General features: G+C 40.2%; 1 protein-coding gene across 1 annotated transcript in view; it reads right to left on the bottom strand.

Moving 5' to 3' along the window:
* Positions 1 to 384: 384 nt before the first annotated feature.
* The window catches only part of LOC130909652 (heparan sulfate glucosamine 3-O-sulfotransferase 3A1-like), a 74,359-nt gene continuing 47,839 nt past the window's right edge, over positions 385 to 26,904 (bottom strand). Inside the window, exon 2 of the mRNA XM_057826384.1 lies at positions 385 to 2,293. Within this exon, the coding sequence (XP_057682367.1) occupies positions 1,672 to 2,293 (622 nt within the window). The 3' untranslated portion in view covers positions 385 to 1,671. The remainder of the gene's footprint in view (positions 2,294 to 26,904) is intronic.

Below are 26,904 nucleotides of genomic sequence, written 5' to 3' on the forward strand. Positions count from 1 at the left end.
ACTGCTGGAAACAGAAATGTTGTTTAATCCATCTGCAGGCAACCGGGAGATTGATTTTTGATTCATTGATTATTTTACGACACTATTCGGGTGTGCGCTGGTCCTTGTGGGAAACGCAGTCTTCCTTAAGGCAAAACACTACCACTTTTGTCCACGGGCGTCACTAAAACCAACCAAACTGAAAGTTACAAAGTGTTGCTTTAAGTTGATTGAACATCAGTCAATGGTTGCTCTTTCTGTTGATTTTTTTCTCAATCTAAAATAATGCCAAACAAAACAAAATAAAGTAATATAAAAAATAAAAAAATAATCATTTTTTTTCCTGTTTTCAGATATATTATATTACTTATTATTATTTTATGTTATTGTTTTTTTACTGTTTTTTACTGTATTATAGATTGTATATTCAGTTCGATTTTTTTGTCCAATATGTAAAGCTAACTTGAATTGACTCAAGAAATCAAGATCTAAATATTTTGAGATCCACGGATATAAAGACTTGTAGCTCTTAAAATATAAATGTTAGTATGAGTTATAATAATTTGATATTAAAACCCTCTTTACGTTTTACGTTTTCAACTAGTAGGTCGCCATTGTTGTTGACGTCGCAATGCAACCTTGGCAGTGACGTAAACAGGTGGCGCTGCCGGGCTTTCAGGGTATGACTCCTTAGCGACATAAACATGTCATCGGTTCAGCCCTTTCAATTTGAACCCAAGTCGAACATTAATGAGCAGAAAAGCACTGTCGATATTTCACAAAACAAGCAGCAAAAGCAAACTGAACAGGAAAGACGGATGAGAGGAGAGTAGGACAAAACCGGTAGTGTTCATGTACTAAGTCTCGTGACAGTGACAGCAAACACCCTCCTGCTCTAGTGACGGAGCGGGAGAGTATTGCTGTCAAGAACAGTTTTCGTTTGCAGATCTTCACGGTAAACTATTGTGTGATTACTTACTCCAATATAATTATCGAGATTGTTAGCATCCAGAGCTGTTGTGTGCTTTACATATATACAGGGAAACACAGCAGCTTGATTATTTTTGCAGCTAGCCAGTGCATCACAGCACAATAAAACTTAAACACCACGGCAAGGAGGCAACTAGACATGAAGGGCTCGAAAATACAAATTGTCAAATGGCAGCAAGTCAATATCTCGGCAACCTGCCTAGGATCGGTCTAATACTGTACCCTGCTGATGAGCTGGAATTGCATGCAGGTACGATGTCATCCCACAACTCTGTAAGAAAACAATCTGACCAGCAACAGAATGTAACAAAATCATGCCGGTCGTCATAGTAGCTTTGCTAGTATGAAACACAGCTATTCTCCCAGCACCCTCCAACCGCGTCAACACCTTCAGTGTGCATTGCGCGCGTAAAACATGGCGCCCTCCTTAGGTCAAAACATGTACTAAAGATTATCGATTTTTAAATCAATGGCAGTATTTTATGTGTTTTATAGTAACTTATTTTTGTATAAGGGAACAATTGTGGCTTATTAGAGCCTACAAGTCTTTATACTCGTGGATCCATTTAACATTCAGCTTCAGCTGATTCCTTCAAAATAAAGAAAATAGAACTTAAGTCGGTAAGTGCGATTGTACTGTAATTCCCTCATTATTTTCCCTGATAGTCCACCCATACTGAGGCAAGTCATGTCTTGCTACATTCAGTCATCCCAGCCAAAGTTGTGTGCCGTCATCTGGTAGAACTTCATGTTTAGAGGTCGGTAGAAAGCTCTGAGGCGGCGCACCACTTCGGGGCGGATCTCGGGGTGGGTGCGCCCTTTGGTTTTGCCAAGACAGTGGGGCTTACTGCTGCCCTCGGCTTTTTTGAGGCACGGGAACCCCTTGGTCTGGTTAAAGTAGAAGTGTTTGTCAGTGATGATGCTCTTGAGGCCCAGGAAATTTTGCACACGGCTCAGCTCGCCGGCCGGGTCACTGATGAGTCGCTCGCCGCTCACGATCAGGATCTGCTTCATAGGAAAGTGTTGCAGCCAGTTGTCCAGGTGTTTGGCATAGATGCCAATCTGGATGGCGCTCCACGACGTTTCGATGAGGCCCGTCGTCCTGTTTTTAAAAGTTAGGCTCTCGAAGGATGGAATATCCGGCTTCTTTGACAGTGTCTGGGTATAGTCCGAGATGGCCCGGGTGACAGGGTCACGCACTACTACGATCAACTTGGTGTCCCGTGACATGGCTGAGATGCGGGCAGGCGCCTCTTTGGTCACAAAGTAGCTGTGGGTCTTCTCCATGGTAATCTGGCCCTCCAAGGTATTGGGCATCAAATCCCTGCCAGGATGAAAGACGGGAACAAATGAGTCACGTGACTAAATTCAATATTTTGTGTTAGTCAAAAAAGCAGAAGGTTTCTGATTGTTGTATTTTGACAATGTGACCTTTAACACAGCCTCTGTTTTGGCTCCTTTGCTACCTTAGAAGCTGATATTGGTGGGTGTCTCCAACTCACCAGTTCAGAACAGCAACTACGGGATGGGAAAGAAGGTGAATATTTCAGCTCATTGTGTTATCATACTTTTTGGACAGCAAAAAGGTTATGAAACAACATGACATTCTGCTTAGACCACCACAGAAGATGGGAAATTAGTAGGTTGACTTTGTCTCTCAGTTCAGTTTCAATGTTGTCATGCAAAAGAATGATCTCGGAAAGAAGATGAAAAATTCCAAGCTGTTGTTTTTACAATCGCTTTCAAAAAAGCAGGAGAGATGTTGGCATTTCTTCTTAACTCTTCCATTTTTCTGATGCTACCTCCGAAGTAAGTAGGAAGTAACCAGGTTGCACTCCACCTTATGCCCAAATTTAGCTGGATTTGTCTCTGGACAGGACAAGCGGTACAAAATAGATAGATGGGTACCTTTCACACGGACATGGGAAATGTGACAGGGCTCACTGCAGCTTCAATCAGTCAAGAATAACACAAGACCGCGTTTATTTATTTGATCTTGATCAGGTGTCTGCTGGGAGGGGGCAGTCTGAGCAAATATTGATTCTTACAGTGTCGGCGTGTCCCAGGATGTCGGGACATTCTTGCGGTGAACACCTCCAGGATTCCACCATCATGTGGCCGTGAGGGTTTTATGAAAGCAAGCTGGCTGCTCTCAAGGGGGCTTTTGAAAGAGGATACTTGCGCTATCATACAAAGTGAAGCCCACTTATGAAATATTGATAGTCTAAAGGGCCTCAGCATAATTGATCACCTGTTTAAAGCCAAGATGAACAACATCAGCCCTACATGTGTTTTCCTCACTTCTTGTGCTTCATCATCAGGTTTATTTGAAATAAGGTGGCGGGCAGGGAGGGGAGCGCTAGAATCCAGGAGCTAAGCAGTTCCACTTGTCCAACCGTTGATTCCAAACCTCCCAGAAATGAAACCCCGCTAATGAAAGCCGCTTCATAAATCCAGACTCAAATATTTACGCCGACAAAGCTGCGCTTAGACATTTTCTTGGCAAAACATCCCAACGCCTCTTTGTGCACTTCCTGTTTGCCAGGGAGGCTCGGTGAGGGAAACGGTGACCCGAATCAACACAGGTAAAAAGCAAGCCATGAATGATTAACATCGCCTCCCTCTGCCATTTAGAACCTCTGCAGAATTCAGTTTTAAAATTCACTCAAGTACAGAATGCAGATGTCAATTATTCATCACCTTTGGCAGGCAAGGACTCAAGCTGACAAAGTGCCCTGGTCGAACGTCCCCCACAGCTCCCAGCCAAACTTCACTCTGAAGCTTTTTTCTGCTAACTACCGCTCCAAAACTACCTGGTAGCAGGATTTGGTACAGTATATTTTCCCATGAAAAAGGTTCATAATATAGATTCTTTATTGATTTTTACTTATCGGGATATCAGTCGTAGTTCTACGGAGTGATTGCTAAAGTCGACAACTGAGATTCAAACCCATAGCAAAGCAAAATTGAAGATGAGATCTTGTTAATGTCTCATTTACATCTTTGAGAAGTGAATCAGCAATAATCGAGACCAGAGTAGTTTCCTCAGTTTTCTCAAATTTGTCTCATGAGAAGTAAATCTCTCAGTGAGCTTTGCATGAGAAGGTCTTGAAAATAGTTCTACTGGCATGATTTCTCAAGAAAGTCTCACAGCTGTCTCCTTTCAAGATCTCACCAAGAGACAATTATGAGTACTTGTGTTGATCTCAAATGTGTCTCAATTTTATCTCCTTACCTGGAGTCAAGATCTCAGTAATGTCTCAGTGAAAGATATGGATGAGCAAAGTATTTTATTTCTTAAACTTGCCTCAAAGCTGCCTCTTTTACTGATCTCGCCAAGCAACCCTATATTTTGTCAATCACAAATTATTTTCAATTTGATCTTCTTCCAGTCTGCAATTGCTCATTTTGAGTTTTCAAGATTCTTTCATTGTAAGAAAGAGTAGCGTCTGCTCTGACATGTCAAATCACATCTTAATTAATCTCATGGCAAAATCTGAGAAAATAATAAAATCGGTCAAATAATTAAATAACATCTGGTTCATTTGGTTCAATGTAAGAATTGAAGATGTGACCAAAAAATTCGGCACCGAAAACTGTCGGACGCTACAAATGCATTATCGGTTTTGGTTTCGAAGACCGAAAGTTTTACCACAAAATAGTGTGAAGAACCTTAGTCCTGTTGTTTGATGACGTATTCAAAACACGGCGAGAAGCAACAAGCTAGTTAACGCTGTCTCGCTAAAACTACTGGCTCTCAGGCAACATGTCTGCGATTTAGAAGTTTATTTTAAACTATCAAAGAAATATATAAATTATTAAATGAAGCTAAATAAAATAAATTCATCGCTGCTACACGCTTTTCTGAAGTTGCTTTCCATTGATGTGCCGTGTCAGCCTCGAGCACAGTGCATCTGAGGCCGTGCGTGGCTCAGTGGTAGAGAAGCCTTTCCCAAACCCAGATGTTGTGAATTCAATTCTCTGTCCTGATGCATTTATCATCTACGTATCCTTGAACAAGACACTGAACCCCATGTTGCTGTGTCACCAGCAGGTGGATGAGGAGTGTCAAAGTGCTTTAAGTGCCTGAAAGGTGCTATACAAGCATAACTTCATTTTGAATTGAGAAAATTTCTCAATTATTGCTCAAATCTGGTCTTCTCAAATCAATCTCCTTTGTCTCAATGATGTCTTTGCTCATTTGGACTCATCACTTGCTCCTAAGGATACCCTTAGGAGCACAAACTCAGAAACAAAAAAGCAGAGAATGAGATCAATTTGAGATGATCAAATTCGTCTCACGAGATGAGATTAAGCAACAGATGAGTAGCAAATTTTTGCAATGGGAAGGCACAGCTTTCCATTGAGTGGCCATAGTTGATTGCTTCTGTCAATAGAAAACTACAATGGTTTCTGGTTTTCGTATTTCAGCACCATAACCCATTAGAACAGGGATGGGCAAACAGGTTCTCAAGGGCTGCAGTGGATCCTGGTCCGTGTCACAACTGATCCAGCACAGGCAGTTTAACCAATGAGGGGTCGGGGAAACAACAAAAAAACCGATTACGTTTGGAAGACACCAGATTGGTGAAAAGGTGTCTTCTTGATGGGTTGAAATGAAAACCCACACCCACTGCAGCCCTTTATGGAATAGTTTGCCCTCCCCTGCATTAGAATCTCATAAACTGAAGACGAAATGTCAGGATTGACTGGTCCGAACCAGAGTAAACCAAATTTCAAGGATCAGGATTAAAGTGCCTGTGACACAAAAAAGCATGTTTATTTCATAATACATGCGGTATTTTATGCTCCTGAATGAAATTGACCGCTTGGATGTGTGTGGAAGCAATTGCTGTATTTATTTTGTTTATAATTTTTTATTTAGTCATGAAAATGAGTGACTTCCGGCAACAGTCTCGAGTTGAGAAAGAGAGCGCTGTGACGTGTACGGAGGAAAGAGTCCTCTTTACTATACAGCCGTACTGTTGTATGAGAAGGACTAAGGATTCAACTGATTTTGCGGATTAATACGTTTATTTTTCGCATCACGCCAGCCAAACGGCTGCAGAAAAATCTTGCTGTACAAAGGAGAAGCGTGTGCGCCTTCTTGGGGTTTCAAAAGGTTCCCATTCACCGGTGGATATTGGTTAAAACAAGCCCTAATACTGTGGGACCATGGGACTTACGAGGAAGTGAGTAAACATCGTGTTTTGCATTGTGTCAAATACTGGAATCAATTTAATATGTAGGTGGCTTGCATTTTGTGGCTGACATGCTCCTCCGACGTCGGCCGGTTTGTTCAGCGGTCATTGTCCAGCTGCTTCCCAAGCTCTCCTGTCCTTAGTAGCAGGGGAACGAGCTGTAAATTGCTCTCCGCCGGGCGGGTTGACGATCGGCGAAGACAATCGACAACCCACTCCTCATGTGAAATGATACGGGCTACTTTTGTGTGATTTTCCGCTTCGAAAACTTTGAAACATCACTGGGTTTGGGTTAGCACGTCAGCTAATTGTCACGCCTCTTGGTTTGTTTACATTCTCCGAAGCCGGGGAAGAGAAATGACATAAGCCCGATTTAGGAGGCATAAAATATCGTTCGGGAGGTGTGACAGTAAAGGTGAAGTCGACAGTTTTGACCATTATGGAGTAATTTTGCCATGTCGTCCTGAATAAATGCATTTTTATTATTTCATATTCCATTTAGCACAAGACTGTTATGTGTCATGACCATGCCATTTATTTAGCTAATGGGGAAAAAATTTTGCGGCTCTCTTCGTCGCGTTTTCCTCGTTCTGAATAATTGCGCCTCAATGGGCTGACGGGTCCTTCTCAAGCCATTTATTTAGCTATTGGGGGAAAATACTTGAATAAAAAGAATATCCTGTAAAAAACATTGGAGTAGAGAGACTGAAACAATTACATTTTGTAGCTCTCTTCGTTGCATTTTCCTCGTTGTGAATAATTCCCCCTCAATGAGCTGCATACTAAATCAGATGAAATCGTGACTCCGCTGACGTCATCCACCTGTTGGGGACGCTAAAGCCCTATAGTGGTAGGCGTGGTGGTGGTGGTGGTGGTGTTATACTTGTATAGCGCTTTTCCACATTTCAAGGCACTCAAAGCGCTTTACACTAACAGGCAGGTTAAAAAACTAATTTCTCGTCATCTGTGCTTTGCTAAATTGTTGTATATACTGTAGTTGAATCGTCTCAAAATATGATTCTAATTCACATTATAATCCTATTTAAGAATTTTTTTCTCCTGTCGTACGGATTTCAAACCTTTTGAAGTCAGGATTCTTGGCATGTTTTTTTGTGTTGTTTGTTTTGTGCAAACAGTAGAACCACAGAGAGGTGAGGAGGGAAGTCAGATCATGATTATGAGTTTCCCAAATTGCTACTGGCAGGACAGACGGCTACAGAAAAGGAATAAAAAGTACTGTGATCTGCACACCATGTCAAAGCCTGCAAATGACCAAAGCAATTATGGACTTCTGCTTCACGTGTAAAATAGATGATGATTAACTGCAATTTTGTGCAATTTAGGCCTATAGCAAAAATGCACAGATAGACTCATGCCATAACTGTGAACTTCGCCAGGACTTAAAGTGCATGTGACACGAAAAAGCATGTTTATTTCATAATACGCGGTATTTTATGCTCTTGAATGATATGGACCGCTTGGATGTGTGTGGAAGCGATCGCTATATTTATTTAGTTTTTTGAATCCCGCGCCATGAAAATGAGTGACTTCCGGCTTCGGTCTTGCATTGAGGAGGAGGGCGCTGTGACGTGTACGGGTGAAGGCGTCCTCTTCACTATACAGTCGTACTCTTGTGTGTGAGGACTAAGGATTCAGCTGATTTTTCGGATTAATACGTTTATTTTTCGCATCACGCCAGCCAAACGGCTGCAGAAAAATCTTGCTGTACGAGGGAGAGGCATGTGCGCCTTTTTGGAGTTTCAAAAGGTTCCCATTCACCTTGGATATTGGCCAAAACAAGCCCTACTACTGTGGGACCATTGGACTTACGAGGAAGTGAGTAAACATCTTGTTTTGTATTATGTCAAATACGAACACAGCGATTACAAAGTAAACAGTACAAACTTTCTTTAAATAAAGAACTACTTACGTTTGATCATTGATAGACATGTAAAAAGCTCTCCTCACGCACATTAGCTGCACGTTAGCTGCACAACAACTGCAGCCGCCCTCCTCCGGGGAACGAGTTGTAAATTGCTCTCCGCCGGGCGGTTTGCCAATCCGCAAAGACAATCGACAACCCAGTCGTCATGTCAAATAATCCGGGCTAGTTATGTGTGATTTTCCGCTTCGAAGACTTTGAAACATCACTCGGTTCGGGTTAGCATGTCGGCTTATTGTCACGCCTCTTGGTTTGTTTACATTCTCCGAAGCCGGGGAAGGGAAATGACATATGTCCGATTTAGGTGTCATGAAATATCGTTCGGGAGGTGCAACAGTAAAGGTGAAGTCGACAGTTTTGACCATTATGGAGTAATTTTGCCATGTCGTCCTGAATAAATGCATTTTTATTATTTCATATTCCATTTAGCACAAGACTGTTATCATGACCATGCCATTTATTTAGCAGTTGGGGAGAATACTTGGATAAAAAGAATATCCTGTAAACATATTGAAGTAAAGAGACAGAAACAATGACATTTTGCAGATCTCATCGTCGCGTTTCCCTCGTTGTGAATAGTTCCCCCTCGATGGACTGACTGGTCCTTCTCAAGCCATTTATTTAGCTATTGGGGAAAAATACTTGGATAAAAAGAATATCGTGTAAAAATATTGGAGTAGAGAGACTGAAAAAATGACATTTTGCGGCTCTCTTCGTCGCGTTTTCCTCTTTCTGAATAATTCCCCCTCAATGGGCTGTGTAGTAAAACCGATGAGCCCAGTCTCCCGCTGACGCTATCCACCTGTTGAGGACGCTTGAGCCCTACAATGGTAGGCGTGGCTAACCGGCAGATTAAAAGACTAATTTCTCGTCATCTGCGCTTTGCTAAATTGTTGTATATAGTCGAATCGTCTCAAAATATGATTCTAATTCACATAATAATGCTATTTAACACTGTTTTTCTCCTGTCGTATGCTCTTTAAAGATCCTTGGACTTGACTTACCAATTGGGTTTCCTGACACAATCAAGATTAGCCTTGGTAGCGTCACTGATGTCCCAAAATCTCACGGCAATGCCTGCTGGGCAATTGCACATCAAACTGAATGTCAACACTGACAAATTGCCTAACCGCCACTAGTGCACTAAATTCCTACTTGAGGAAAAGCGCCCTTATGGCAACATTGCACTAGAACATTATTGGATGTATGAAAAAGAGATGAAGCCGCGCTAAAGGAAGCATCCATATTTGATGTCGAGCATCACGCTTGTTCTGTGGTCAATGTAGCAAAGACACTAGCGGCGTTCAGTGCTGCTCAGGAGGGCGTGGAACTTTCAGGGTCAGGGAGGAGGTTTGCGGTGGGTGGCGTGCGACACGAAGCCAGACAACTGAGCGAGTCATCACGCGGTATTCAGGCAATGTAAATTTTATAGATATTGCAAGAAAGATTTCAGATGCATCCAAGAAGTCCAGTCATGAGAAATGGATACATTCTCCTCCTTTCTGGCATGAAGGTGTAATGATACAGGTAGCATTTACTATTCACCTTCAAAAATCAGCATTTTCAGCTTATTTCTTCACTTATAGCCTTTATCATCACCATTGGTAACAAAGTGATTCACTGCAACTCCACATCTACTTTGATGTCTTCATTTAACTGCTTTAAATCACACTTACATCTTTCTGGCCCGATATTTTGTTGGGAGGTTAACAAGAAAAACAGCAAGAACAAGGCGACTTTTGGAGGAATTTGGACGGCGGCTCAGGAACGTCTCGTGAACCTGTCAGTATGTTGATGTCACACATGGAAAAGAACAGACGGGATGCCAGTACTTGCCGGTTCGAAGGCTTTTTTACCGGTTGAATCCAATGTACACACTCCAGTGCAGTGCATCACTCAATGCTGCCTTTGTGGTATAAACGAAGTGGTCCGATGCATCGCTCGTTACCCCTTGCTTGTAAATGAACGTGACTCATGTCTGCCTGTCATATTAAAGCCACAAAATCAACGCCTACATGCATCACCAGGTCTTGTGGACAATACGGCAGCCGCTTCCTGCTGTTGTCCTTCCAGGAAACGAAAGGCTTTGGATAAGAGCCAGCATCTTGTCAAAGAACAAGTGGCGGTAAGCAGGCAAGAGTGCTTCTAACTCGCATGGCAGGCCTTTTGATTCATTTTCCCTGCCTTTGCTGCCAGGCAGGCATAAATACACTCACACCCGCAGCTAGCTCCCCCACCACTGCCAGCAGATAATCATCTTGTAATTGGCTCAATATTTCTGCTGTTTGCCGGCCAAGCAAAGGCCAGCTCGCTGAGGCTTGGACCCCGACGCATATTTTCCAGGTCAGTGGATGTGAGCGGAGGAGGTCGCGACTGTGATTTAGAGTAATGGCCGCTGTGCGGTGAAAGGGAAGCCCGCCGCTCCAGGCTTTAAACACTGAAGCTTTTACCTGCCTTGCATAATAGTGTGGCGGCATAGGCAGAGTTTTGGGGCAGGGCGGGCACAACATGTGAATGACCCCGAAACGCAGTGTCAGCAATAAAATTAACTTACAAAATATTTATAATAATAAATTGACTATGAGCGTTTTTTGTTTCCCATCATTCTTCAGGGGAATTCTAAATTAGGCTGCTTCGGCAATACTTTTCGCCAAGATTGTCATCCATTGAAAATGGTACATCCGCCGGTGTCGTGCCAATGTAGTTACCCCAGTCAAAACTTGTATCCCCTGGGTGGAGCCATATGGAGGTAGATTTGTGTCTTTATTATTCAATTCAAAAAAAAAAAATGTTGCTTCGCAAAAATTAATTTGAAACTAAAAAAGAAAAAAAAATGCATGTGAAAGCTATTTTTGGTTGATTGATTTTTTTTTTTTTTTTTGATTGGAGTCAAGTTTTTTTTTTGATCAAAGCAACTTTTTTGATTAAAGTAATATTGATTTGTGTTTGGGCCACATTTTGGCTAGGACATTTTTGTCTTGATTATTCAATTAAAAATTAAGTTGCTTAAAAATATATATATTTTTTAAAAAGAAAAATCACTTCAATCAAAAAAAAAATTAAATCATAAAAAAAAGGTTTCTGAATGCGAAAAAATATTTGAGATTGAAAAATTTGCATTTGAACACTTAATTTTTCATTAAAACAGTTTTCTATGATTGAAGCAATTCTTTTTGTGTTTGGGCCATCTTATGGGGAAGTTGCTTCAACCCCCCCCCCCCCCCCCCCCCAAGAAAAAAAATATAAAAAATTAGATGCAAAGCAAATGACCATCCAAGGTGCTAGTCACATGATCTGTTCGAAACATAATTTTGATCTATTCTAAAAATATATTCATTTTTGTTGCAGTTCTTATTGCTTTACAACTTACAAAATGGGAAATATGGATGTCCCATTGACAACCAAACATGCTTGACGAACTGTTTTGAAGCTTGACAATATTTATTCAACCTGTTTGGATAAACATTCAACAGAAAAAAATAAGACTGAATAGTTTTATATTTGACAACTCAACACAAACAGCAGATATGGTCATCAGCGTTTTTGTCCTTTATACATACTATGGTCAAAACAGGTTTCTTAATAGGACTAGCTGTTAAAGATCCATAATATTCAGCACATCAATTGATGAATATATACAGAAGTCCAACAGTGCAAAATAGTGAAAAAACATATTAATACATATATATCATCTAACACATAAAAAGGGTTTGGAGGATATCTATTTGTGAGGTTAGGTATTGCATCCATCACCTATCAAAAGTATTTAAATACAACAACGTTTCTCGAACACACACATCTATATACAAATTGAAAAGATTGATAGTGAAAATAAATCAAATATAACATTGAAAAAAAATATTTTCAAAAATATTGACAATCAACCAGTTCAGTTTAATTTTTTCAGGCATGCCACTCAGTTTCCCCTTGAACAATACACAGGGCTACGTTATACACTACATCACACAGCCCACTCTTCCGCAATTTGCACATTGCTGTCAGCCAATCACTCTTCTCGCTCGCCGACTCAACCGAAGAAAATGACAAATCTGGCCCATAGTCTTCCTCGAGTTGATGAAATAATGCATTAGCTTGCGCTAAATTTAGTTTCATTCCGAACATTTCAAAGTCGCTCGCCCAATCCAACCGGCCCTCGCTTGCTACTTTGCCTCCCTCTCCTTAGGTGGCGCCTCGCTAGACAATTTAATAAAAATTTTCACATTACTACCGTCCTTTGTGAACTCACAATGGCTCCTGGGATATGTCGTCTTTCGTGGTGCTTTCGGTTTTGAAGATGGACCAGAAATGATGGAAATATGGACACTAGCACATGGTCCATGCAGCATTTTAATGCTTATTTATGAGGGCAATAAAACTAAAATGACATTATCTCCCGTTTTACTTGGTCGATTGACTTCAAGTAAAAACGAGCGTGGATCTCAACTTCCACACTTTCAAATGAGACCAGTGGCACTTATTACAGTGTGACAAGGCTTAAACAAATGATATACATAAACGTGTCGCCGCCGACACGTCTGGTGTTAAAGGGTTAATTTTGTTACGTTTCCAGTTTAGTTTTGCTATCTTTTCCGTTTACCATATTTATAATTGCGATCTTTGTTCACAGCTTTCGTCATACTGCGAAAAAAAGCAATGATATTTACATCATCAGCCTTCGTGCTGTGACCGGGGAACAATTAACCGGCTGCTTTCATACATGCCGCCTCCTTGTTAAGCCCTGGAGATTATACTAGGATATATACTGTTAGTGTCCCTGTCATGTCTGAGTCAGTCGACCCGGGAAATTGCTTTCAGACATATGGGCTACATGTTTAAATCCCTTTGGAAGGATCTACCGGTATATCAAAAATTATTCTCTAGTGGGGGGCACTACCCAGACAATTTGGATTCGTTTTCTTTATGAGGAAGCTTTCCTCAATTTTTCCCAATCTTCATTATGTATGTACGGTGGTACCTCTACATACGAAGTTAATTTGTTCCAGGACCTTGTTTGTAAGTAGAAATGGTCATATATCGAGTAGGATTTTTCCAGAAGAATACATTATAGTTCCATTAATTCATTCCACAGCCTAAAAACTTTCTTTTTACTTTGGGAAACTTCTTACTTTCACTTTTCATGTTCTGTTGTTGGCGTCAGCTGCAGCAGACAGCAGGCATGTTGTGTTGCCCAAGTTCTGAAATAAATGATTAAAAACCTGATGAAGCTGGCAAGAGGAAGTCCACAAACTATCAGCCTGGTGCTCAGACAACAACCTGGCCCTGAACACCACCAAAACCAAGGAGGTCATCATGGACTTCAGGAGGAACACTTCCGACCCGCCACCCCTGTACATCAACCGTGAGTCTGTGGAGAGGGTCCGCACCTTCAGGTTCCTGGGAGTTCAGATCTCAGACGACCTCTCATGGACAGCAAACATAACAGCTATCATAAAGAAGGCTCTGCGGTGTCTGCACTTCCTGCGAGTTCTCAAAGCATTTCCACCTAGTACGGGAGATGCACTGCCGCAGACAGGGAGAGGCTTCAGAGGACAGTCAAGGCAGCGCAGAGGATCACTGGCTGTCCTCTCCCCTCCCTTATGGACATCTACTCCACCCGGTGCCTCAGCAGAGCTCTAAACATCCTCAAGGAGAGCTCACATCCTGGTTTCCAGCTATAGCTGTCTCCTCTGGGAGACGCTATTGGTGTTTAAAAGCAAGAAAAAACAGACTGAGGAACAGTTTCTTTGCTAAAGCCATCTCCAACCTAAACTGCCATATGTAACACCAGATCACCCAATGTCCAATATTAATTTACATGCAATATTCTATGCGCAATACTATTTACATGCATTATTCCAATGCCTTCACTGTCAGCTGCTGCTACTTCACTTCGATTACTTGCACTGCCTGGACATAGGACTGCCTCATACACATTTTATATTTATTTAGATTTTATACTTTTATACTTGCAAGTATAAGTACAAGTAGTCTGAGATTTTTACTTGCCCTGCACTGTAAAGGGAGATGCTCCACAATTTCATTGTACACTGTATAATGACAATAAGGGACTATTGTATTCTAATGTATACTATTTTATTCTATTTCTTTGGTTGATGTTACAATAATAACAATAATTGTCACCTTAACTTATAAAGACTGGCAAATGGCTGTCGGAGGAGGACCGTTGAGATCGTAGACATTCTACGGCTGTATTGTCGGGCCAATTGACGGACACTTACACCACGCTCATATTTTTCTATCATTTCCATCTTCATTTCAATGGAAAGCCTTACCTTTTTCCAAAAAGGAAAAACTTTTTCGAAAAAATCGTCGTATTTCGAGCATGTCATCAGATGTAGAAACAAATGGAGAGTCAAAGTCGGATGTCAAGAAGATTGCATGTCGAAGCGATCGTATGTCAAGGTACCACTGAACCATAACAGAACTTTGTATTTTCTTTAAGGTCTTTCAGTGTTTGTTCAGTTAAACCACTATCATCATCTGGACATCTTTTATTCTAATCCTCAAATTTGAACACAATACTAACTGGAGTGAAAATATACATTGCCAGTCTCCTGCACAACTACAGCATAACAAGGATTTAAGAGATAAAACTTGTTTTTCTCACTTACAACATACTGTATAATAAATAGCAGGTCAGAATTCCCAAAGTGTTATACCACAAAGAACTTAACGTTTGACTTTTATTCATGTTTTATTTTTCAGCAGGATTTGCAGTAAAGTTTTTACCGGGCTTTGTTTTGGCTTTTTATTTATTTATTTATTTTTTTAAATTGTGTAAAGAGGTGCTGTCGGGATGTTGGCTTAAAGTCCGCCTAGTGCTACACATGTTAAGACTGCCTTAACAGAACTGTGCTTTGTGGTCTGCTTATCTACTTTGGAACAGTTGTCGTCCAGGGTTTTCTAAATTTGTCCAGTGGCCTCTTTATGCAAATATTCATTTTTCAAATGGATTTCCCCCCCTTCTGTCACAGAAGAAAAAAATCCATGCAAAAAGCTGATTTTGTCATTTTGGCTTGATGCCACGGCAATCCATCTCAGGAGAGACTCCACTTGGAAAACTTCCATTTTGACCTCAAATATTAGAGGCCCCGTCGTATATGATGCAGCAAGGGGGCGAAATTATCGGATGTGTACCATTTGTGAGATATGGATTATAAATGAACTGTGAGAAAGAATATTGTATCACACACTCCCACAGTAGGAACAACATCTTGTAAAAACAAATACCTTGCCCTCTAGTTTATCCTCATTTTTTCTTCCTGGTCAGAAAGCTGCCGGCATGCAGTCGAGTAAAAATTTTATAGAGTTAGCTTTTGCTGGTGCGTCCTTATAAATTTATTTATACAACAGGATCTCTCTATTTTTTCGCGCTACGCAGTTCTGTGCCAGTCAGTCCCCAGTTTATTGCGTAAGGGAAGCCGGCAAAAAAAGCTTTATCTTTATTGCAATGTGGTAGGTGAATTATTCAGTTGGACACTGTATCAACGTGCGTGGTGTTGTGAGCAGAAGATGGCTGAGGGCGAGGAAGGATAAGGCACGTAGATATGTCATAACTCAACTTACCGTATAAGAAAATGATTTTATGGAGTGACTGGAGGTTGGACGAATGAGCATGCGAAACAATAACAGGCCAACGGAGTTACAGTGGTACCTCTACATACGAATTTAATGAAATAAAAAGGTCTCCTTCATAACTAACCAGAAATCAATCGGAAGTCTTGTTCATCCTTCATAATTTTACAACAAAAATATCTGTCAAGTTCAAAAATAGACCCTTAGGTAGACATTTGTAAAATTACCCAAAAATAAGGAGAGAAGACACTCAGTTTTCTTGGCCAAGGAGAGCAAAAGAGTGACTAGACAGAGGAATGCTAGAGTTTTTCATTCGTCTCCTAGATGTTAAACCTTCATAAATCCGTTTTACTAGCGTTTTAAACTGATTTTGAACGTTTTTAGATTTTAAAGCTTTCCCCAATTATTCGTATTTTCAACAAATAACCGAGTTTAATCGCAATATTATTTACTTCTCTATATTATCTGTATCATTATTATTATTATTATTATTAGGACCCGTTGTCCTTATAGACGCGCGTAGGACCTGTAGTCCTGTTACCGATTTACAGACACCTGCCTGACTTGATAGGGACTAGTATTCTCAAGATTTTACCATGATAGACACGGAACGTCCACCCAGAAAAGATGTAAGATATAGTCTCACATCCTTTTTAAATGCGTCTATTTTACCACAATAGACACGGAACGTGCATTCAAAAAATACGCAAATGAAACATTTAATCTTCAAACTATAGTACTCTGCGTTCGCAGTATATCACGACCTCGTGATACGAGCCTCTTCCCTGCCACACAAGAGCCTCAAGTACTATATTTAGCTCCAAAGTTTAATTTCTAAATCTAATTACTTCCTTCCTAGGTGCGTCTATCAAAATAGACACGGAACGTGCACCCAGAGAAGACGTGAAATATCGTATCGCTCCCTTTCTAGGTGTGTCTATTTTTATTATGGAGTTTAAGTACATACAGGACACCGTCGCCCTTAAAAATTAATCAGCCGCACAAATTGTTTCACTCATACAATTTGGGTGATCCTACCTTGAGGTGTCTCCAGTCCTTTTGGTTTTGCTTCAACCCTTCGCCTCCAGAAGCGGAGGGGAGGCCAGTCCCCTCGAAAACCGAGGGACGTGCATGCTTTGAATGGAGATCCCCTCCGCTCCAGAAAACACCAGGCATGTCGCAATCCAGCTCTATGGACCAATTAAATGTCAAGTTCAAAAATAGACCCTTAGGTAGACATTTGTATAATTACCCAAAAATAAGGAGAGAAGACACTCAGTTTTCTTGGCCAAGGAGAGCAAAAGAGTGACTAGACAGAGGAATGCTAGATTACGCTGTATAGTCACCAAAATTGCTCTAAAGAAAAACCCTCCTTGCTATTTTTATTTAGGGGTTTGTCCTAACACAGAAGGGTGCCGCCCTGAGGGAGGGGGGGAGCAAGCTGGAGACACCCATGTGATTTTGGTTGGCTATGTGTGAGCATGTAGGTGGAACTAACTAAGTACACGTGTGTAAGCAAAGGCACATGTAAACAACGGTCAAAATGACCCAGACACTTCAGTAATGCAACGCTGCGGCCATGGAAGATGTCCTCGAATGGAAAATTGTCCTCGAAGGTCTAGACGAAAGTCCAGACGCCAGGTGCTAGAGATGTCTCGGAAGGTGTAGTTATGCAATGATGCGGCCATGAAGCAAGGCAGTTGTCATCCCGACCCTCTTTACTCTTTGTAACACTTAAACATTATACTACAACCTAGTATAGCAAGCAATAATCATTTACTGGTTATATCAATAAGAGAAAAATATGGCAATATGTATTATTTATGGTATATATGAGCACAAGCAAATATTCAATCAATCAAGCAAATATTTAATCAATCAACCCTCGATAATTACCTCAACAATATCTCTGGCTCCAACGTTCGTTATCAGATTTTTGGAGTTGGACAATATCGGTTATTGGTTTATATAAGTAATTATCGTATGACTCTACTTACAATTTGTGTGTGTGAAACTACTGGACCGTCTCAGAAAATTAGAATACACAATATTCTAATTTTTTGAGACAGTCCTGTGTATATATACAGGACTGTCTCAGGAAATTAGAATACACAATATTCTAATTTCCTGAGAGGAAATTAGAATACACAATATTCTAATTTCCTGAGAGGAAATTAGAATATTGTGTATTCTAATTTCCTGAGACAGTCCTGTATATATACACAGGACTGTCTCAAAAAATTAGAATATTGTGTATTCTAATTTTCTGAGACAGTCCAGTATGTGCAGTTGGGCATGGGCATTAAACTAGTTTTAAGTGACATTAAAAGTGGTATTAAAAAGCATTAAATGCGATTTGCTGATATCTGTTGAAACTGAAAGGGTCGTACATCAAGGTACCACTGTACTAGTATATGCAATTTGCTCTTTTTACTTTTGTTAACTTTCGCATCAGTATTAATCGAAGGCATATAACAATATTCAGTTTCTGCTGCTTATATTTCATGTTGATACGTGTACGATACTATAGGCTGTTTTTTTTTTGCTGATTATTCTTGATGCTGTGCACAACCATAGCTGTATATATAACCTATTTGTCAGGGTTTGTTAGCTACTCAGGTCAAATTATATTATAGTGCTTATTAATGGACAAATGACAAATGCATTGCGACTCACATTCTGCTCAGTCTCATTACGTTATTGGTCTTCATGTACCATTTGATGCAAAAGTCACGAAGAGCGCAATAATGTCATTAGGGCTGCAGTTATCGAATATTTTAGTAATCGAGTATTCTACTGAAAATTCCATCGATTATTCAAGTAATCGGATAAAACATTTTTTAGGTATAAAACAATTATAAATATAGATGAGAAAACAACACATTTCACCTAATATTGAACCATTTTTAGACATTCAATGTCTTTAGATGTACAGTGCCTTGCAAAAGTATTCGGCCCCCTTGAATCTTGCAACCTTTCGCCACATTTCAGGCTTCAAACATAAAGATATGAAATTTAATTTTTTAGTCAAGAATCAACAACAAGTGGGACACAATCGTGAAGTGGAACAACATTTATTGGATAATTTAAACTTTTTTAACAAATAAAAAACTGAAAAGTGGGGCGTGCAATATTATTCGGCCCCTTTACTTTCAGTGCAGCAAACTCACTCCAGAAGTTCAGTGAGGATCTCTGAATGATCCAATGTTGTCCTAAATGACCGATGATGATAAATAGAATCCACCTGTGTGTAATCAAGTCTCCGTATAAATGCACCTGCTCTGTGATAGTCTCAGGGTTCTGTTTAAAGTGCAGAGAGCATTATGAAAACCAAGGAACACACCAGGCAGGTCCGAGATACTGTTGTGGAGAAGTTTAAAGCCGGATTTGGATACAAAAAGATTTCCCAAGCTTTAAACATCTCAAGGAGCACTGTGCAAGCCATCATATGTAAATGGAAGGAGCATCAGACCACTGCAAATCTACCAAGACCCGGCCGTCCTTCCAAACTTTCTTCTCAAACAAGGAGAAAACTGATCAGAGATGCAGCCAAGAGGCCCATGATCACTCTGGATGAACTGCAAAGATCTACGGCTGAGGTGGGAGAGTCTGTCCATAGGACAACAATCAGTCGTACACTGCACAAATCTGGCCTTTATGGAAGAGTGGCAAGAAGAAAGCCATTTCTCAAAGATATCCATAAAAAGTCTCGTTTAAAGTTTGCCACAAGCCACCTGGGAGACACACCAAACATGTGGAAGAAGGTGCTCTGGTCAGATGAAACCAAAATTGAACTTTTTGGCCACAATGCAAAACGATATGTTTGGCGTAAAAGCAACACAGCTCATCACCCTGAACACACCATCCCCACTGTCAAACATGGTGGTGGCGGCATCATGGTTTGGGCCTGCTTTTCTTCAGCAGGGACAGGGAAGATGGTTAAAATTGACGGGAAGATGGATGCAGCCAAATACAGGAACATTCTGGAAGAAAACCTGTTGGTATCTGCACAAGACCTGAGACTGGGACGGAGATTTATCTTCCAACAGGACAATGATCCAAAACATAAAGCCAAATCTACAATGGAATGGTTCAAAAATAAACGTATCCAGGTGTTAGAATGGCCAAGTCAAAGTCCAGACCTGAATCCAATCGAGAATCTGTGGAAAGAGCTGAAGACTGCTGTTCACAAACACTCTCCATCCAACCTCACTGAGCTCGAGCTGTTTTGCAAGGACGAATGGGCAAGAATGTCAGTCTCTCGATGTGCAAAACTGATAGAACCATACCCCAAGCGACTTGCAGCTGTAATTGGAGCAAAAGGTGGCGCTACAAAGTATTAACGCAAGGGGGCCGAATAATATTGCACGCCCCACTTTTCAGTTTTTTATTTGTTAAAAAAGTTTAAATTATCCAATAAATTTTGTTCCATTTCACGATTGTGTCCCACTTGTTGTTGATTCTTGACAAAAAATTAAAATTTTATATCTTTATGTTTGAAGCCTGAAATGTGGAGAAAGGTTGCAAGGTTCAAGGGGGCCAAATACTTTTGCAAGGCACTGTACATTGTTGAAAACAGCCAACAATTGGATCTCATATGTGACTAGAAAAAAACAACAACAAATTCACTAATTTCACTCAAAAACCTTAATATCTCATTAAAAATAAAATCTTATTTCTTACCTAAAAGTTTTATTACGCTTGATAACATACGTTTTTCCCACGTGTTTTAATTGAATTTAAGTTTTAGTTACTCTGCTGGCCAAAAGTATTGGCACCCCTGCAATTCTGTCAGATTTCTCCCGGAAAATGATTGCAATTACAAAAGCTTTGGTGGTGATATCTTCATTTATTTTGCTTGATTTAGTGTTTAAATAGTGCCTTTTTGTGTGTGCAATGTTGTTGATGAAATCCGGAAAAGCTGAGCACGACCTATAGCTTTTTTGCTACTCAAGGAATTAGCATTATAGCCCTGGAGCTCTGTGTTTGTATGCCAAGCTATGATGCTATTATGTACACCATGGACTCTAGTGGCCCACTACGAAGACATATTCTGAACCTTCGCATTACTTTTTCATACTTCTCTGACCCACTTTATAGCGATGACACTGGCGCAGGATTAGCTTCACTGACACTTCCTCTCATTGCCAAGTCAGCTTTTAGTGGGCTTAAGCGGCTCGCAAGAAGATAAGATACCTTAACGTTTAATAGCAAAGCTTATTTTTAACGTATTGTGCTTCCTGGAAAGTTGGCTTACATGGTCAATGTGGCGTCATTAGGACCACCACCACCCCAACCCCCCTGCCACTCAATCCTTTTTCCTCCATGTTGAGTTAATCTGAGGGTGTTAAAATGCAACACATAAGCCTGATTTGAATACATCAAGTAAAAATGATGAAGCGTACAATAGAGCTTCGGGATTGTGACGGGGGTGGGGGGCACACTTACTATGTGATAATTAGCCAACAGCTTTTGTCTTTAAAATGGTTACCATGGCCACACGCTCTAAATGAGACTGTTGGTGAGCGAAACTCAAACGTTAGCGCTCGAGTGAGATAACTGATCCGTAAGCCGTAAAAAGTGTTTCACTGGCAAAAAGACAATCCTATCCCGTCATTGCTTCCTTCTTATTCTCCATTTCTTTCACTGGAAATCCCTTGCTGCAGTTTTTTGTCTTTCATTTTGTTCCTCCTTCATTTGGTCTCACTGCGGAGATCTTCCTTGGGCTATTAAAACTCAAGTGGCGCGGCAGTGTCTCAGTTGGTGAAGACTGGACTTGGAGAAGGAAGTAAATGAACTAAAACAGACGGACTACTGTACAAAATTCAAAGAAGGCTGGACGAGTTTTGAGAGGTAATTGCCTCTCTCCCACTGGGCTACATACCAAGTCCTATTTGGATGTTTTAAGGGCTGTGGATAGACAACAGTAATTAAGAAATCTTTTAACAGGAGCATTCAGTTTCAATTACTTGAAGCTTAAAGATACAAACCAAACAACGCCTCTAATTGTTTTCTCTCTCCTTTGCGGCATTGGTTTTGTTGTCAAAAAAGTTACTCTGGGCAAAGCTGGGCACACACCATTGAATTCTTTACACGGTGGGAAATGATTCAAGAGATTTGACTGTCACACTATACAGTAGGTGTCAGTGGGCCTTTCAAACAGTTGCTGACTGTCAAAACAAATCAAGAAGATGTTTCCGCCGTCTTTGGACTCAGACTGTAGCTAACGCTGGAGCTATGTGGTTTATTTCAATCTGTGCCAAAAACTCAAAGTAAAATAAAGTCTTCTTATATATTTTACTTGCAATATCCAATATAAGCTGTATTTACACAAAGCTAACGTGTAACAGCAAATTTCACAGTTTATACCCACAGCAAGGAAGCTATATATTTTTTAATCAAAGTTTGCTTCCTAAAGGGGAAATTTCACACCAAAACTTAACGCCCAGATATTAAAAATATACAATGAAATGTTCCATAATCCAAACCTCTTTTAAAATAATACAGTGGCAGTGTGTTTTTATCAGCATTTATTTAACAGTCACGGGTCGTCAGTTACAAATGAAAATTCAAATGTTGCGATCGGGTATTCTTGGCAATTTTCGGAGATTAGGTCTCGTGCGGGAGCCGGATGTAGAAGGTCTGTCGACTTGTGCATGCGTCACTGGTTGACTTTTCCATCACAAAATGCCAAATTATTGCGTTGTCAGTGGATGCAAGAGTCTTACAAATTGAGATTTAGTGATGTCCACACATACCGTATTGGCTCGAATATAAAACGGCCCTGATTATAAGACGACCCCATCTTTTTCAAGACTCAAGTTTGAAAGAAGACTTTTTGAAGACCAAATTAATTTTTATACAGAAAATAATTACAGTACATCTGAAACAAATGATTATAACAATATATTTGAGAGAAAAAGCATGTTATTTTACCTCATTCAAATCTTAATATCTGAACATTTAAAATATGTAAACTAAAGTGCAATCACATTCGTAACTGAATGGCTTCTGGTTTTTTAAAATGTAAAGAACCCAATCTATTGTGATAAATCAACAAAATTGCAATAACTGCATTAACCATCAAAGTGGAGTCTGACTGTAAATGTAGTCTTGAAACAAATCTGAATAAGGAAAAACATTGGAATAAAATAATGCAAACTGGTTAAACTTGAGAGTAGTTGAGATCTGTCATGACAGAACATCGCTTCAATGATATCTGGCGCCATCTAGCGTCGTGAATGGGTATAACGTCTAGACCGTGAATATAAGACGACCCCCACTTTTTCAGTCTTATTTCAATGCAAAAAAAACCGTCTTATATTCGGGCCAATACGGTACATTTCCAAAAGAGGATGCACTTCGATGAGTCTAGGTGAAATTTGTGCAGCAAACTTGGAACAATTTTCGACAAACTGGACCAGGGGCTGTCGTGTGTTCGTGACATTTGTGGAGTCGCCCAATTAGGAAAAGTAAATTGTGTTTCGAAATCCCCTGCGGTGCCATCCTAAAATAGACAGGAATCAAAACTCTGTAACGGGTACGTTGGTTTCTGGACTTCCAATGTTGAATAGCAGGCCAAGTCCAGCCCCAGATGGGCTAGTTTGCTGCTAGGCTAGGAGGCAGGTACGGTATCCCCATTAAAATAAGCGTTCCAGAAAAAACAAGATTTTCCTATTAGAAATCCATGTCAAATATGTGCCAAATTCGAGACACTTCCATGTAGGGCTGCTGCTATCAATTATTTTAGTAATCGATTAATCCATCAACTAGTTAGTTCGAATAATTGAGTAATCGGATTAGGAACATTTAATACGTTGGAGAATACATTTTAGGATTGCTAAGATTGCCTTGCAAAAGAGCATTAAATGTGAATACAAGATAAAAATTTCCAGTGTTTCTTTAAACTATGCAAAAACTTTCATTTAAAATTACCTGAGCTTGGCCTCAAACGGTATAAAAAAAATAGATAAATGAGGATCTATATACAACAAAAGAACAATTGGCTAACTTGCATAGCAAAAGTCTGCTAGCTTAAATGCCATAAAATGCTTGCTTTTTTACCCAATGCTTTTAACAAAGCGTTCAAACACATAGTCCCACAAAAACTGATAAAAATACCTATAAACTAAATTACAAATACATAAAAAACATGAGTTCAAACAAAAACTTGCCTTTTGTTGGTCTTAACAGGGAGCAGCTGGATTTAGCAATGCTAAATGTGTTATGTCATATCCACTGATGCTTGTTGAGGGCAGTGTATCCACCCAAATAATAAAACTAAATGGAAACACTTTCAAAACAAACCATTACAACGCCACTCTAATTAAACAAATCGTCTCGAAGCGGCAAAATTTGATTCAAAGCTTTTTTTCTCACCACATTACTAGAATCAATCGATTAATCGCTGCATCATGAGTTGCATGTTTGACGATTTTTTCTAAAATTTGCAACAGTCATGAAAGTTGGTTGTTCTCATGAAACAATGTAAATGTTGCTGTCGATCTAGTCAATTTCAATGTTTCTGTTTTGTAAATATCATGTACAGTATGTTTCTGTATGTTTTTCCTAATATGAATGTCTTCTTTGTAAAAAAAATGTTTATAGTTGATGTTTTGTTTCTGTATATTTTGTAAATATATATGTATTTCTCATCTTTCAATTTCATGTGTAATAGTCCATATTAACACAGAAAATGTTTGGCCTTTTGGTTTTAAGCAAGTATACATGTGTGGGGAAGCAATATTGGGAAGAGTTCCCCCGTTGTCAGCACATTAATTGTCGTCAAAACCATCTTCTGCGAAAACTTGTTATACTTGTCGTGAAAATTTGATTCAATGTCTGAATCGCTGAAGAAAAATGAGTTGTCCAACAAATTGCTGTCTATGGTGATTGAATGTTCTGCTGCGTAAATACACACTCCCGCCTGTGACATAATAGCCGCTACCAAACAATACTTAGCCATGCTGTTAAATTAGCCGAGTGTCTTCTGAACTCCAGCAGCGTGGGTAAGTAAAATCAGCTTTTCTTCAGGAAGTACGGAAAATATTTAACGGAGGGTGACAGGTTATTTCTACATACACTATAAAATAAAATGTGATTTATGGAATGCAACATATTTCCTCTTTAAAGACCCTTTTTCATTGCTTGTTTCCAAGTCGATGTTTGGTGCTAAATCTTTCAATTTAAAATATGACTTTGAAAATTTATAGAAGTCATTTTAACTAGGTTAGTTAATAAATTTAAGCACTAGCTCCTGTATTTGAAAGCTTAAATGTCTGTTAACAAAACAGCAGCACCTAGCAAGGCTTGTGAAAAGTCTCACCACCGAATTAAAGCGGAGTCTTGCGTTATCTGGAGACATTTGAGAATAATACTTAAGTGAGGTGTTTGAGTTGATGTGTCATATTGCCTTCTCCATTAAACCACATTACATTCTATTTTTTTAAAGTGTCAGAACCCACAGGATGACGAGGGTGAGAAGCAGTGAAACTTCATCTGCGTATGAAAGCGGAGAGCCAAAGAGCAGTGAAAGCCAAATATATGACGGTAAAACTCTTAAACTGAGGCTTGCACTTCGTTAGAGGAGGTGCAACAAGTTTACGAGATAAAATCCAGCCGGTGCAAAGCACCCAGCTCCGATTTCTGTCCAAAGCAACGAAAGTTGAGGCGGGCGTGAGAGTCCGGCATGACACCGGAGAGCGTCAAAGCGATTATGGTGGCACTTCTTTTCCGTGTGTTCCGCCATTCCCCGTCGCATTTCTCCCAGGCTCGGAAACACAAAGCGCCTGGCAGCGTCCGTCGCTTCCCGCGTCCTCGTGCCAAGCCAAAGCGAGAGCGTTGCAGACAGGATTAGCAACTACAGATGCTCCCCACTTAGCACAACTCAACATAAACCTGGAATCCTCAAGTTTTTCCCATAAAATTACTTTTTGGAGGCAAAGATTGACTTTTGTCAAATTGATTTATGTTTATTGTTGTCTTTATAGATTAAAAATGACATCCCTATTCTTGCAATGTGCATCTTTTTGTCTCAAAAGTATGGCACTTTCACCCCACAAAAATAAAAATCTCATAATATTAGTACTGTACTATTCTCTTATTGTAGAGTAAAACCTGTTTTCTAACAACAGGTCGTCGCCGGGTTACGACGTACTCAACTTTCAACGTTACGACGCCAGAGTCGCGACCACCATTTTGTCTCAAGCATTTTTTTCTTTGTTTTTAGTCGCGTAAACGTTACCTTATGGTACCTGACAGTACCTTAATTTTTTTCATTTATTTTATAAATATGACATGTTCTGTCCTCACTAAACAGGAAGTGTTCAGTTTCACAGAGAGCAAACAAGGCAATTGTGGTTATTTAAGTTTTTTACCTTTACTTTTATTTAAGCTGTAACACACATATGTACACTTATGTTCAAAATGACACACATTTTAACAATACAACACTTGACACAAAACAATTGGTGTTCAAAGGTGTTCCATCTGATCAATATGTAAATATACCCCCCCCAGTCCGCCCTCCCTCCCCGAGCTGGCTGGGTGGGGGCCTTGGCCCTGGGTTGGCGCCGCCGTTTCTGCTCGTCTGCTTGGCTGTCGCGTGTTTGGTTGGGCTCACATGCGGCTGGTTGTGATTGGGCGCGCACGGTTTGGGGGTCCTGGTGCCGGGATTGGCGGTGGGGCGGCGTAGGTTTGGTTGCCAATGGGCTTACACTCACAAGAGATTCACATGATTACTGGGTTCTAGATCCCAGTGCCGATTTGTGTACACTCTACCCCTCTCAATCACTGAGCTTATAGACTCCCCCACCCCCCTCACCTTCTTTCCCTGGTCAACAGGCCCCCTCCACATGGTGTCAACCGGAAATACATCTAGCTGACGATAGCACCAACATATTAATAGTTAGTGTAGGCATTTAAGGTGTTTCTTGTTGTTGAGTTTCTTTCCCTCTTTCTTTCTTTCTTTTCTTGTGTTTCTTTTTTTCTGTTCCCCCATAACCTCTTCCTGTTCGCTGCGTTGTCATAATAAACGAGGTATGTTGAATGATCACAATGGGAGTATGTCATACTCTCAATGTGAAACATTAAAACTGTTCCGACCAACCGGACACTTAGACTTCCATTCTCCGTGTCAAACAACTGAACAGGACAGGTTTACAAATATGTGTATATATATATATATATATATATATA

The sequence above is a fragment of the Corythoichthys intestinalis genome, chromosome 21 (genome assembly GCF_030265065.1).
Source record: "Corythoichthys intestinalis isolate RoL2023-P3 chromosome 21, ASM3026506v1, whole genome shotgun sequence".
Lineage (NCBI taxonomy): Eukaryota > Metazoa > Chordata > Actinopteri > Syngnathiformes > Syngnathidae > Corythoichthys > Corythoichthys intestinalis.